The following is a 15,017-nucleotide window of genomic DNA, read 5'->3' as shown; positions in this document are numbered from 1 at the left end:
TTTACCTTGTAAATTTGGATTTTCATGTCTGGTTTGCTTACAGCAAGAATAGAATAAACTTTTTTTTGGTGGGAATCTAGTCTCTAGAAAGAGATTATGTTCCTGAGGCAGATACATCCTTTGGGTAGATCTTGTGATAATTTAGTCTTGCCAAGAAGGGCATAGATGCCTAGAGAAAACCAGAGGCTGTATCTAACTGGTATCTAACTGATGGTATAAGCCAGGCTGACCAGCTAAGTACCTCTATTGAAAGGTATATAGCCGTGCCAGTTACCGGAGGCGGCGGGGCGGCAAGGGCGGCGAGCGGGTCCTTGTGGCCTAGAAAAGTCCTGCAAAAATGTCTCTGTACCCATCTCTTGAAGACCTGAAGGTAGACAAAGTTATTCAGGCTCAAACTGCCTTTTCTGCAAACCCTGGCAACCTAGCAATTTTGTCTGAAGCTTCTGCTCCCATCTCTCAAGATGGAAATCTCTATCCTAAATTGTATCCGGAGCTCTCCCAGTACATGGGCCTGAGTTTAAATGAAGAACAAATCCGTGCAAATATGGCCGTGGTCCCTGGAGCACCAGTTCAGGGGCAGTTGGTGGCAAGACCTTCTAGTATGAACTATATGGTGGCTCCTGTAACTGGTAATGATGTTGGAATTCGTAGAGCAGAAATTAAGCAAGGGATTCGTGAAGTCATTTTGTGTAAGGATCAAGATGGAAAAATTGGGCTCAGGCTTAAATCAATAGATAATGGCATATTTGTTCAGCTGGTCCAGGCAAATTCTCCAGCCTCATTGGTTGGTCTGAGATTTGGGGACCAAGTACTCCAGATCAATGGGGAAAACTGTGCAGGCTGGAGCTCTGATAAAGCACACAAGGTACTCAAACAGGCTTTTGGAGAGAAGATTACTATGACTGTTCATGACAGGCCCTTTGAACGGACAGTTACCAAGCATAAGGTTAGTACTGGACATGTTGGCTTTATCTTTAAAAATGGAAAGATAACATCCATAGTGAAAGATAGTTCTGCAGCCAGAAATGGTCTTCTCACAGAACATAACATCTGTGAAGTCAATGGGCAGAATGTCATTGGGCTGAAGGATTCTCAAATTGCAGACATACTGTCAACTTCTGAGACTGTAGTTACTATTACAATCATGCCTGCTTTTATCTTTGAACATATTATTAAACAGATGGCACCAAGCATTATGAAAAGCCTGATGGATCATACCATTCCTGAGGTTTAAAAGTCATGGCACAATGGAAACTTCACTGAACTCCAGTTTACTTCTTGGGCAACCTAACTTTATATTATGCACATGAAGCTTTCTAGGAGCCAGAGAGCATATGCTGCATGAAGACCTTTCTATCTTACATTATGGCTTGGAATCTTACTGTTCTGATTGGATATCTTGTTCACACTTCAAGATCATTGTAGCCTTATCCTGGTTTTACTGATGTGAAACTTTGGACAGATTTTAACTGATTTTCATAGAGTAGTTTCTTTACTGGAAACCTGATGCTTTTACAAGCCATTATGATTAGAATGACTGATACAGGCTTAGCTCTGTGTTAGAACCAGTCACCTTTATCTTACATATCAAGTAGTGCTGTTCATATTACTTTAGTTCTATGGTATAATTGCATTTTTAATGTGTAACCATAGTACATGTAGAATGACTGCTTTTGATGTTTTTTTAGTTCTGTGTGAGTGTGTGTGCGTGTAAAATACCAATTAAGTACACTGGTTTCATTCCATGTAAGCATTATACAGTGTATGTAGGTTGCTAGAGATTGTGTTGATCATCATTTAATTAGAACTACCTTTACTTAATATGCTTCAACTGTCGCCTTAACTGTGTTAAGCATCTAGAATAAAAGCCAAAATATAACTATTGCTGTCTTTCTAAAACCCAAAATGCAGTTCTGTGTTAAACTGAAATGTACACTAGCCCAGAACAATGTAATGGTACATACTGAGCTATAGCATAGCTGCTTAGTTGCATTTGAGATTTTCTAGTCAGTTGTGTAATGGAAATTTCTTTCTTCTAAAACTTACCGGTATTACTTTCCAAGAAATGATTCATTATATATTAAATGTAAAAATTCTTATACCAAATAGGATAAAGTTTTGACTCCCTTTATTCATTTGTAGATTAAGTGGAATAATACTTAATTTTGTCTTTAATATTCTGTAACCTCACTACTTTGGGGTGGTCTTAGGATGTTTCCCAGGTAATCTGTTCCATTTCCTGACCCCTCCCTACAAAATGGAAGTGACACTTTATCCTGATTTTTTTTCTTTATGGTTTATGCCTATTTCATCTTAATTAAATATGTATAAATAAAAAAAAGAAAGGTATATAGCCTATTTGTTGAAAATCTTATATTTACTTCTCAAGTCAGTTTGATAACAGTGAGTAGATAATGTGTTAGAATAATCTGTTTCCTTTTTTATACAGACATACCTCACTTGAGGCTAAGAATGTAGAAGCTTTTCAGAGATTGTATATAATCTGAATTTTTCTGCTTTTCAGTGATTTGTTGATGCTCTTTTTGTGGATGCGGTAATTATATTACTTCATTGATTCTAAGACACTTTTTTTTTTACATTTTTATCTCTGAATTTGGGGAGCATCTTAGAATTGGTAATTTTTTTTTTTTAAGATCTTATTTATTTATTCGTCAGAGAGAGAGGCAGACAGAGAGGGAAGCAGGCCCCTGCTGAGCAAGGCGTCCGATATGGGACTCATCCCAGGACTCTGGGATCATGACCTGAGCTAAAGGCAGACACTTAGCCGACTGTGCCAAACAGGTGTCCCAGAATTGGTGAAATTTTGAAATTGGTTTCACTGAAACTGTAGAAGTTACAGTATAGTTTTTTGAAAAGCTGCCGTTGACATCTGATGTGGTGAGCTGAGTAATGGCCCGGTACTATGTTCGCATCCTAATCTTTGAAATCTTTGCAGCTAAGATTAGGAAGTGGGGATATTATCCTGGATCTGGGTGGGCCTGATATAATCACAACAGACCTGATTAGAGGGAATCAGAAGGAGTCAGCCAGCAGAGAAAGTAATGAGACCACAGAAGCAGAGGTGGGAGTGATGAGCTTTGAAGATGGAGGAAGGGGACACAAGCCAAGGAATGCAGGTGGCCACTAGAAACTGAAAAAGGCAGGGAGAGGGATTCTCTTCTTGGAGCCTCAGAAGGAACCATCTCTGCCCATGACACTTGGACCTTAGCCCCATGAACTGATTTTGGGCTTCTGACCCCCAGAACTATAAAATAATAAATTTGTGTTGTTTCAAGCCACTAAATTTATGGTAATTTGTTACAGTAGCAGAATATACCTTGTAGGTTTAAAGAGCAGCATCATCAAAACACCTTAGATATAATGAAATACAGTATATTACTATTTTTCTTTTGTTTCAAGTGATGTTCTTGTATTTGAATTAGTAGAGTAAAATGTGTAAAATGGCACAGTAAACAAGTTCAAATCTACAAGAACATATTTGTTCTTGTACTAGAGTGTAAGTTGCTTTAAGTAGTGAAAGCTCTTTAAAGTTTTGTGTTTTCTTTTTACTTACCATGTAATCTTTGTTGATCCATCATGAGGAGGGAAATGCCTAATTCAGAAATACTTGATGATTATTTACTAGACTTTACTAGACTCAGAATATAGGAATGGTTTCCATGAGCCAGGCACTATGCTGAGCTTTAGGGATGTGATAGAGCTGAGAGCAAACTAGACTCCTTCACTGAGTTTGCAGTCAGACAGTTAAAGTAGCATGTGAAAAGTGCTAGCATTGTGGTCCAGGATACTACAGATGCATCATTAAGTAGCCATTCACTTGCTGGGTTAGCAGATGTTTTCTAGAAGCAGAGCTGAACTAAGATCTGAAGAATGAGTAAAAGTTGATCAGATGAAGGGGGGAAGAGGGAATTTTTAAAGATTCCAGGTTGGGGGGTGGTCAGAGGTGAACAAACACAGTTTGAGAAAAATTTAGTATGGTCAGAGTACGTGTGGAACAGTGTTTCTCAGCCTTTTTATACTCATGGCTACCTTAGTGCTAAAATTTTAGGTGGTAGCATTCTTGAAGGAATTAAACTTTAGACACTTGCATTTTAAAAAAGCAGATTTTAGAAAAGTATCACATGTTTATTTGATCCCCTTCAGAAGGCTTTACAAGGCAACTTAACTGTATTCTGCGCTTACCAACCCCTTTGATGGCCTTTTGAGGTAAAACTCTCACATACACTCTTTCCTGATATGTTGTGGCTTCCTTGCTCCCTTCCTACTAGGTCATCATTCTGTGTCACTTTGACCTAATGATAGGCACCTCTGGTTTAACAAAATTACGTTTTATTTACTGATCTCTCTCTCTGTCTCTCTTAAATAAATAAATAAAATCTTTAAGAAAAAATTCTTAAAAAACATAGAAAGGCTGCAATCAAGGCGTCAGCAGGGCTGAATTCCCTCCTCGAAGCTGAGGGAGAGTATCCGTTTCCTTACCTTTTCCCACTTTTAGAGGCTGCCCGCATTCCTTGATTCATGGTCCCTTCTTTCTGTCTTCAAAGCCAGTAACATCTGGCACCATCTCTTAGGATCTTCTGTAGTCACATCTCCCTGACTCTGTTCTGCTTTTAAGGACTCTTACAATTACGTTGAGCTCACCTGGATAATCCAGGCTTTTCTCCTGTTTTTAAGGTCAGCTGGTTAACGATCCTGATACAGTCTGCAGCCTCAGCTCCCTTTGCCATGTAATGTATCATATTCACATGTTCTGTTGAGTAGGACATGGACATTTTGGCAGCGGGGCATTGGTGAATTATTGTGGCTCCCAATGTCTTACAGACTATGTTTAAAATTTTGAATTTTTTCTTGATGGCAAGAAAAACCATTAGAAAACTTTAAACAGAGAAATAACATGACCAGATTTGCTTTCTAGGAAGATCACTCAGGTTATGTGTGGTGCAATCATTTGTCTAAAAAACAGTGTCATAGAGGGGCGCCTGGGTGGCCCAGTCAGTTAAGTGTCTGCCTTTAGCTTAGGTCATGATCTCAAGGTCCTGGGATCGAGCCCCACATCAGGCTCCCCGCTCAGAGGGGAGTCTGCTTCCTTCATCATGCTCCACTCCCTGCCCCGGCTTATGTGTGCACACACTCCCTCTCTCTCTTTCTCAAATGAATAAATATAATTTTTTAAAAGTTGTGTCAGTTTAGTAAGTCATTGCCAGCACTTTTTCCCATTTATGCTTTAAAAGCTTATTTTGCAATAATTTTAGATTTGCAGAAGTGATGCAAAGATAGTACAGAAAATGCCTTGTTCTTCACTCAGCTTCCTCTAAGTATTACATCTTCTCATGTCTTAACATCTTACAAAATCATGGTACATTTATCAAAACTAGGAAATTAACATTACTGAAATACCATTAGCTAAACTATACCATTTCCACCATTTTTTTTTTCTGTCCCTGAATACAGTCCAAGATATCTTGTTGTATTTAGTTGTCATGTCTCCTTAGCTTCCTTTGATCTGTGACAGAGCCTTAGTTTTTTGTTTGTCTTTTAGGGCTTTGACAGGACCAGTTAGTTATTTTGTAGACAGTTCCTCACTTTGCTGATGCTTTCCCATGATAGGCTGGGTGGATTCTTAAGAATTTATGAATTTTTAGGAAGAATAGCACAGAGGCGAAGTGTCCTTACCACATCATATCATATCAGGGATTATATATATCCGCTTGTTTTATAACTAGTTTTGTTAATCTCTTGAACACTAGATTGAAGTGTCTTAGCTCAGACCTCTATGACAAAATGCCATAGATGGGGCGCCTGGATGGCTCAGTCATTAAGCATCTCCTTCTTATACGGATACTAATTCCATCATGAGGGTCCTACCCTTGTGACCTGTTCTAAGTCTAATTACTTCCCAGAGGCCCCATCTTAAAACTATCAAACTGGGGGATAGGGTTTCAATTTATGAATTTGAGAGGACATATTCAGTCTCTAATAGAGGCTGCCAAGTTCCTCCACTGCAAAATTAATATTTTTTTTCTACTGTTTGTTAGGAGTAACTTAACTTCAGCCCACATTCAACAGAAGGGGAATTAAGAATTATACTTTTCCTTCTGCAGTGAGGTGTATCAAATAATTTGTAGTTATATGCTGAAATCACAGTAATTCCTAAATATTCTTGGGGAGATACTTTACTATCCTGCTGCTGCTTAAAATTTTATCCACTAATTTTAGCATTCCTCAGTGGCTCACACCTGTAGTGATTTTTACTATGGAATTCTAATGGTAATTTTCTCTTTTCCTCATTTATTCTACATTTATTATTTGGATTTTTTCCGTATTTTTCCGTAAGGAAGACTTGCCCTCTTTTTTTCATTTTAAAATATTTTCAGTCATTTCTATTATTTTGGACTCATGAATATTTACTTTATTCTTTGAATTATAGCACTACCATTATTTATATTTGTTGCTCAGATTGGTACAGTTTTAGCCATTGACATCTCTTTGAGGTTGTCTCCTGTGTTTCTCTGCTGCCACTGTTGTGTTTTTCGACTGCTTCCCTACTTTCTTTTTTTTTTTTTAATTTTTAAATTTTTTTATAAACATATGATGTATTATTAGCTCCAGGGGTACAGGTCTGTGAATCGCCAGGTTTACACACTTCACAGCACTCACCATAGCACATACCCTCCCCAATGTCCATAACCCCACCACACTCTCCCGACCACCCTCCCACCAGCAACCCTCAGTTTATTTTGTGAGATTAAGAGTCTCTTATGGTTTGCCTCCCTCCCGATCACATCTTGTTTCATTTATTCTTTTCCTACCCCCCCCCCCTTTGCGTCTCCACTTCCTCATATCAGGGAGATCATATGATAGTTGTCATTCTCCGATTGACTTACTTCGCTAAGCATAATACCCTCCAGTTCCACCCACATTATCACAAATGGAAAGATTTCATTTCTTTTGATGGCTGCATAGTATTCCATTGTATATATATGCCACATCTTCTTTCTCCATTCATCTGTTGATGAACATCTAGGTTCTTTCCATAGTTTGGCTATTGTGGACATTGCTGCTATAAACATTCAGGTGCATGTGCCCCTTCAGATCACTACGTTTGTATCTTTAAGGTTAATACCCAGTAGTTCAATTGCTGGGTCATAGGGTAGCTCTATTTTCAACTTTTTGAGGAACCTCCATGCTGTTTTCCAGAGTGGTTGCACCAGCTTGCATTCCCACCAGCAGTGTAGGAGGGTTCCCCTTTCTCCGCATCCTCACCAGCATCTGTCATTTCCTGACTTGTTAACTTTAGCCATTCTGATTTTCGTGAGGTGGTATCTCATTGTGGTTTTGATTTGTATTTCCCTGATGCCGAGTGATGTGGAGCACTTTTTCATATGTCTGTTGGCCATCTGGATGTCTTCTTTGCAGAAATGTCTGTTCATGTCCTCTGCCCATTTCTTGATTGGATTATTTGTTCTTGGGGTGTTGAGTTTGCTAAGCTCTTTATAGATTTTGGATACTAGCCCTTTATCTGATACATCATTTGCAAATATCTTCTCCCATTCTGTCAGTTGTCTTTGGTTTTGTTAATTGTTTCCTTTGCTGTGCAAAAGCTTTTGATCTTGATGAAATCCTGAAAGTTCATTTTTGCCCTTGCTTCCCTTGCCTCTGGCAATGTTTCTAGGAAGAAGTTGCTGTGGCTGAGGTCGAAGAGGTTGCTGCCTGTGTTCTCCTCAAGGATTTTGATGGATTCCTTTCTCACATTGAGGTCCTTCATCCATTTTGAGTCTGTTTTTGTGTGTGGTGTAAGGAAATGGTCCAGTTTCATTTTTCTGCATGTGGCTGTCCAATTTTCCCAACACCATTTGTTGAAGAGGCTGTCTTTTTTCCATTGGACATTCTTTCCTGCTTTGTCAAAGATTAGTTGACCATAGAGTTGAGGGTCTATTTCTGGGCTCTCTATTCTGTTCCATTGATCTATGTGTCTGTTTTTGTGCCAGTACCATGCTGTCTTGATGATGACAGCTTTGTAATAGAGCTTGAATTCTGGAATTGTGATACCACCAACTTTGGCTTTCTTTTTTTTTTTTTTTTTTTTTTTTAAAGATTTTATTTATTTATTTAACAGAGATCACAAGTAGGCAGAGAAACAGGCAGAGAGAGATGAAGAAGCAGGCTCCCCGCTGAGCAGAGAGCCCGATGCGGGGCTCGATCCCAGGACCCTGGGATCATGACCTGGGCTGAAGGCAGAGGTTTTAACCCACTGAGCCACCCAGGCGCCCCTGGCTTTCTTTTTCAATATTCCTTTGGCTAGTCGAGGTCTTTTCTGAATCCATATAAATTTTAGGATTATTTGTTCCATCTCTTTGAAAAAAAAGGATGGGATTTTGATAGGGATTGTGTAGATTGCTTTAGGTAGCATAGACATTTTCACAATATTTATTCTTCCAGTCTATGCTTCCCTACTTTCTGACACTTCAAGATACTCCATTTTTCCTTGCCCTATCGTAGCACCAGAGTCAGTCCTTTGTCCCAGGAGCCCTAGTTCCTTTTTTTAGGGCATGGTATTTAGAAACTGAGAATTGGGCCATGAAAATATTGTAGCTCCTGGCATATCACTGCCTCAAGGCTTTCTCAGTAGACAGAGTCAGGAGATATATATGTATCTACTAAATTATGTATGTAAACATCTCCATAATTATATCTACGTCTGTCCCTCTGTGTATATATATTAACATCCTTCAGTTGGGTTATCCTACATGTAATGCAATTAGACTGATCTGTCAGTTTTTATTCTATCTATCCTAGTTTTTTTTTTCTTTTCTTTTTTTAAGAAGTTTGTGCTAGTAGCTTCTGGTTTGGTTGGGGTTTTTTTGTTTGTTTAGATTTTATTCATTCATTTGACAGACAGAGATCACAGAGAAGCAGGCAGAGAGAGAGGAGGAAGCAGGCTCCCTGTAGGGAGCCCGATGTGGGGCTTGATCCCAGGACCCCAGGACCATGACCTGAGACGAAGGCAGAGGCTTTTAACCCACTGAGCCACCCAGGCGGCCCCTATCCTAGATTATCTTGACATCCTGGTTGATTTTTTTTTTTTAACAAAAATTTGCATTTAGTACAACTTGCTTGTATTTTTTGTAGTGTGCAGCTCCATGGGTTTTGACAAATGCATGCAGTCAAGTATCTACCACCACAGTATCATATAGATCAGTTCTGTTACTATAAAATGGCCTTAACGTAGTCCTGTTGTAATCTTCATCTCTTCCTGCATCAGCCCTGACAACTATTGCTCTGTTTTCCAATTCTGTCATTCTGCTTTTCCAGAATGTCATATAAATGGCATCTTTATAAAATATGTAGTCTTTTAGGTCTCGTTTCTCTCACTGAGTTACATTCATCTGTGCTGTTGCATGAATCGGTTGTCTGTTCCCTTTTATTACTGTGTACTATTCAATTGTATGTGTGTACTGGGATTGTGTAACCATCCTCTGTTGTTGAATATCTTGATTGTTTCTTGTTTTTGCTGATTGTGAATAAAGCAGTTGTAAACATTCATGTATTGGTTTTTGTGGGAGCACAAGTTTTTGGCTCACTTAGGTTAAACATGTCGGAGTAGCACTGCTGGGTCAAATGGTAAATACAGTTGATTATGAACAACATGGGTTTAAACTGCATGTGTCCACTTATGCAGATTTTTTTCGATAAATACAGTACAGTACTATAAATGTGTTCTCTTCCTTATGATTTTCTTAGTAACATTTTCTTTTTTATAGCTTACTTTAGTATAGTTATGTACAAAATATATGTTAAGTTTGTTACTGGTAAGGCTTTTGGTCAACAGTAGACTATTGGTAGTTAAGTTTTGGGGGAGTCAAAAGTTATACTCAGATCAACTGTGCAGGGTGTTCTTGCTCCTAATCTCTGTGTTGTTCAGGGGTCTGTGTTGTTTTTTATTTGACAGAGAGAGACACAGCAAGAGAATGAACACAAGCAAGGGGAGTGGGAGAGGGAGAAGCAGGCTTCCGCGCAGCAGGGAGCCCGATACGGGGCTCAATCTCAGGACCCTGGGATCATAACCCGAGCTGAAGGCAGATACTTAACAACTGAGCCACCAAAGCGCCCCTATATTTAACTTTAATAGAACTTGCCAAACTATTTTCCAAGGTGGCAAAATAGTACTATTTTGCATTCCCTCCAGTAATGAATGAGAGTTCCTGTTGCACCACATCTTTGCCAACATTTGATATTCTGTGATTTTTGGGGGGGTGGGGTTTAGTTAGTCTAATGGATGTATAGCAATGTTTCATGGTTTAATTTGCATTCCCTAATGATTAATGATGAGCATCTTTGTGTATGTTTATTGTCATCCCTATATCTTCTTTGGTGACTCTATTTTCAGACCTTTTGCCAGGTTTTTGGTTGGATTATTATTTCTTAATAAATTCTGGATACAAATCATTGGGCATTTGATTTGCAAATATTATCCCCTTGTCTGTAGCTTGTCTTATAATCCTCTTAGTGGTTTTTGTAAATTGAAGGTTTTTAATTTGATAAAGTCGCTTTTTCAATTTTTTTTTAAAGATTTTATTTATTTAGTTGACAGAGATCACAAGTAGGCAGAGAGGCAGGCAGAGAGAGAGGAGGAAGCAGGCTCCCAGCTGAGCAGAGAGCCTGATGTGGGGCTCAATCCCAGGACCCTGGGACGATGACCTGAGCCAAAGGCAGAGGCTTTAACCCACTGAGCCACCCAGGTGCCCCAGTATTTTCTGTTCTTAATCATGCCTACATAATCTTCTATACTTTCTTCTGGGAGTTTTTAAGTTTGACTTTCAAAAAAAAAAAAAATCAAAGAAAAATTTGACTTTCAGATCTATGAGTCATTTTGACTTAAATTTTGCTTAAGACCTGAGATATGTTGAGTTTCATTTTTTGAATATGGACCACAGCAGCCACATTTGTTGGAAATACTATCTTTTCTTTATTGAATTGGCTCGAAAGCTTTGTCAAAAATCAGTTGGCTGTATTTTTGTGACTCTATTTCTAGAGCCCCTTTTTTATTATGTTCTACGTGTCTGTCCTTTATTGGTACCACACTTTTTTGGATTATTGTAGCATATAAAGCAAACCTTGAAATTGGGTAATATGAGTCCTCCAACTGTGCTTTTTCACAATTGTTGAGATTTTAGTACCTTTGCCTTTCCATAGAAATTTTAGAATCAGCTTGTTGATATCTATAAAAGAGCCTATTGGTATTTTTATCACGGCAACATCAAACTTAAAGATCAAAACTGAAATAATTTATATCTTAAAACCAAGGTTTTCAGTTCACAAATACAGTATATCATTCCATTTTTTTATTTTTTTATTTTTTTTTTAAAGATTATTTATTTATTTATTTGACAGAGAGAGAGAGAGATCACAAGTAGGCAGAGAGGCAGGCAGAGAGAGAGAGGAGGAAGCAGGCTCCCTGCCGAGCAGAGAGCCCGATGCGGGACTCGATCCCAGGACCCTGAGATCATGACCTGAGCCGAAGGCAGCGGCTTTACCCACTGAGCCACCCAGGCGCCCTCATTCCATTTTTTTAAAGAAATCCTTGCTTTCCTCCGTGTTTTGTAGTTTTCGGCATATAGGTCCTTCACATATTTCATTAGATTTATATTTTAAGTACTTTCTTGTGATATTATAAATAGTACTGTTTTTTAAAAATTGTGAATCCTATTTGTTCGTTATTTAGTGTGAGAAGTGCATTTGACTCTTACATACCGATCTTCTGTCTTGTGACTTTGATAAACTCACTTACTATTAGTTCCAGGCTTTTCTTTTGTCTTTTTTTCTCTCTCTTTTTTAAATCCTGTCATTCTGTAAATATCGCTTTATTCTTTTCTAGTCTGTGTGCCATTTATTTCTTTTTCTTGCCTTACTAAAGTACGTGGTAAATCCTGAACTTTGTTGAGTAGGGGAGTGGCTTTTATTTTTTTACTGTGAGCGTGTGGTAGTGAAGAATATGGTAATTACTAGTGTTGCTTAGTGCCATTGCTTCAGTTTATGCCACAGGACCAGCGTGTTACCCATCATTGCTTTTGTGCCATTAGTACAAATGTCACCACAGTGAAGAAGGCAGAGATTTTAATATTGTTAAGAAAGTTTTTACCTGTGGATCCCCCAGGAGTCTCCAGTATTACCAGGGTTCTAGGTACTACATTTTGAGAATTGCTGTGCTATATCCTTGCTGTATGCATTTCCTTGGTCGGCTGTAACAAAATACTACAAACTGGGTAGCCTAAAACAACAGAAATTTATTCTCTTCTGGTTCTGGAGACTCAAAGTCTGCAGTTAAGGTATTTGGCAGGGCCACATTCTCTCTTTAAGGGAGAATCTTTTTTTTGCCTCTTCCAGCTTTTGGTTGGCTGTTGGCATTCCCTGTATTTTGGCCACATCAGTCTGCTTTATCCTCTCATTGCCTTTTCTTTGATGTTTATGTCTTCTCTTTATGTGCCTCTTTCAAAGATATATGTGATGGCATTTAGGACCCAGTCAGATAATCTCATGATCCTTAACTTAGTCGTGTGTCTTCTGTCATAAAAGATAATATTGGTCCTTTCCCATATAAAAGCATTTCTACACATTCTGGGGATTAGGATGTGGATGTATCTTTTGGGAGGCTGCTGTTCAACCTACTACCCTTATTCATTACATAAATGTTAGACTGCTTCCCCCGGTTTCTAAAATTTTATTTTTCTTCAGTCTTCTCTTTTAATTAGATCATTTTATTTATTAAATATTCTTTTTAAGTCAGCTCTACATCCAACTTAGTGGTTGAACTCATAACCCCAAGGTCAAGAGTCGTGTGGTCTACTGACTGAGCCAGGAGGTGCCCCAAAATTAGATCGTTTTTTTAAATTAAAGGTTTTGTTTATTTATTTGACAGAGAGAGACACAGCGAGAAAGGGAACACAAGCAGGGAGAGTGGGAGAGGGAGAAACAGGCTTCTTGCTAAGCAGGGAACCGGATGCAGGGCTCGGTCCCAGGACCCAGGATCATGTCTTGAGCTGAAGGTAGACATTGAACAACTGAGCCACCCAGGCACCCCAAAATTAGATCATTTTATTGATTATTCTTCAGGTTCATTGATTTTTTCTTCTGTCATACTGATGAAGCCATCTAACATAATTATTTCAGCTTTATTTTGATTTTCATTTTCAAAATAGTTTTCATTTCTGTTTTGGTACTCTCTGTTCATTTACTGATGTTATTTTTTTCAATTCCTTAAATATATTTTCTTTTTTGAACATATTTATAATAGCTGCTTTGAAGCCTTTGTCTGCTAAATTCATCTTTGGGGACCACTTTGAGTCTGGTCTCTGCCTGATTTTTTTTCTTTTTTTACTGAATATCTCAGTGTCTCTACTTTGTCTATACAGTTAGTTAAGCTGCCAGCTAGGGACTTGACCCAACAATTGTAACTGACAAGAAATAATTTTCAGGGAAGTAAAATGAATGAACACACAGACTTACCTACAAATGCTTTTATCATTGTGTAGCTTAATGTTTTTTAAAAAATGGAAAATGGGGCGCCTGGGTGGCTCAGTGGATTAAGCCGCTGCCTTCGGCTCAGGTCATGATCTCAGTGTCCTGGGATCGAGCCCCGCATCGGGCTCTTTGCTCAGCGGGAGCCTGCTTCCTCCTCTCTCTCTGCCTGACTCTCCGCCTACTTGTGATCTTTCTCTCTGTCAAATAAATTAATAAAATCTTTAAAAAAAAAAATGGAAAATAACCTAAATGGTGATAAATAGAAAAGTGATTAAAATATGGTAAATTTATATAATGGTTATTCAGACATTTAAAAATCATGATGAAAAGATATTCAAGTCAGGCTACATAAACAAATCATTTAAAATGTAAATTATAATTCTACTTTTGTTTAAATTAGATAAATCCAAGAAGAAATTACTGGGTTATTGATAGTAGTTATCTCAGGTGGTAAGTTTATGGATGGTTTTTATTTGATAATTTCCTGTACCTCTTTTTGCAATGACTATATATAACATTTGTAGTTCGAAAAACAGTTTTCTAGAGTTATTTTTCAAAAATTTGACTATCCACATATGTAACTAGTTTATCCTTTCCTCCACAGCCTTTATCTCTATTTTAGAAGTATTAAAATATCAGCAGTCTAATACACTGCAGAGCCATTTTGCTTTTTTTTTTTTTTTAAGATTTTATTTATTTGAGACAGAAAAAGAGAGAGATTGAGAGAATGAGTGAGGGGAGAGGCAGAAGCAGCAAGCTCCCTGCAGAGTAGGGAGCCTAACGTGGGACTTGATCCCAGAATGCTGGGATCATGACCTGAGCCAAAGGCAGATGATGCTTATCCAACTGAGCCACCCAGGTACCCCTGCAGAACCACTTTTTTTTTTTTTTTTTTAAGATTTTATTTATTTGAGAGAGAGAGCGAGAGAGAACCTGAGAGCGCCTGAGAGCAGAGAAGGTCAGAAGGAGAAGCCAACTCCCCATGGACTCTGGAACCATGACCTGAGCTGAAGGCAGTTGCTTAACAAACTGAGGCACCCAGGCGCCCCAGAACCATTTTTAATCCAAAATAATATGTGCATCTAAATTATCCCAGAAAGCCAGTTCTTTTTCTTTTCTTTTCTTTTCTTTTCTTTTCTTTTTTTTTTTAAAGAACTCAGTATCATTAACTAGTGAATTATTGAACACTACATTAAAAACTAATGATGTATGGTGACTAATTGAACATAATAAAAACAATCAGTAGCATTAATGAAATTTAGTAGTACCTCCAAATACTTTTTATAATTAATGTTTCTACTAATGTCCAACCTTAATGTTTAGGCCTAGGTTGAAAGCATTTCCTACGCACTGATATTCTTTTTTCTGTTTATATTTTTCTGTCTTAATAGTTATATTCAGTAGGAACTTAATAGCTTACACATGTAATTTTAGATAGCAAAAAGAAATAAAATCAATTTTGATTTATCCAATTATCA

At 38.0% G+C, this 15,017-nt stretch overlaps 2 protein-coding genes across 5 annotated transcripts in view; both read left to right on the top strand.

Annotated features, from left to right (window-relative positions):
* Positions 1–15,017, top strand: part of SEC24B (SEC24 homolog B, COPII coat complex component) — a 95,565-nt gene that overhangs the window by 7,989 nt on the left and 72,559 nt on the right. The gene's annotated exons all lie outside the window — the stretch shown is intronic.
* On the top strand, positions 241–2,345 carry LOC131829418 (syntenin-1-like). Its single transcript, XM_059171202.1, has one exon. The coding sequence runs from the start codon at positions 338–340 to the stop codon at positions 1,232–1,234; it is 897 nt and encodes a 298-aa protein (XP_059027185.1). The 5' UTR covers positions 241–337; the 3' UTR covers positions 1,235–2,345.

Source organism: Mustela lutreola, chromosome 1 (genome assembly GCF_030435805.1).
Source record: "Mustela lutreola isolate mMusLut2 chromosome 1, mMusLut2.pri, whole genome shotgun sequence".
NCBI classification, from domain to species: Eukaryota; Metazoa; Chordata; class Mammalia; order Carnivora; family Mustelidae; genus Mustela; species Mustela lutreola.
This window is presented reverse-complemented; position numbering and strand designations above follow the sequence as displayed.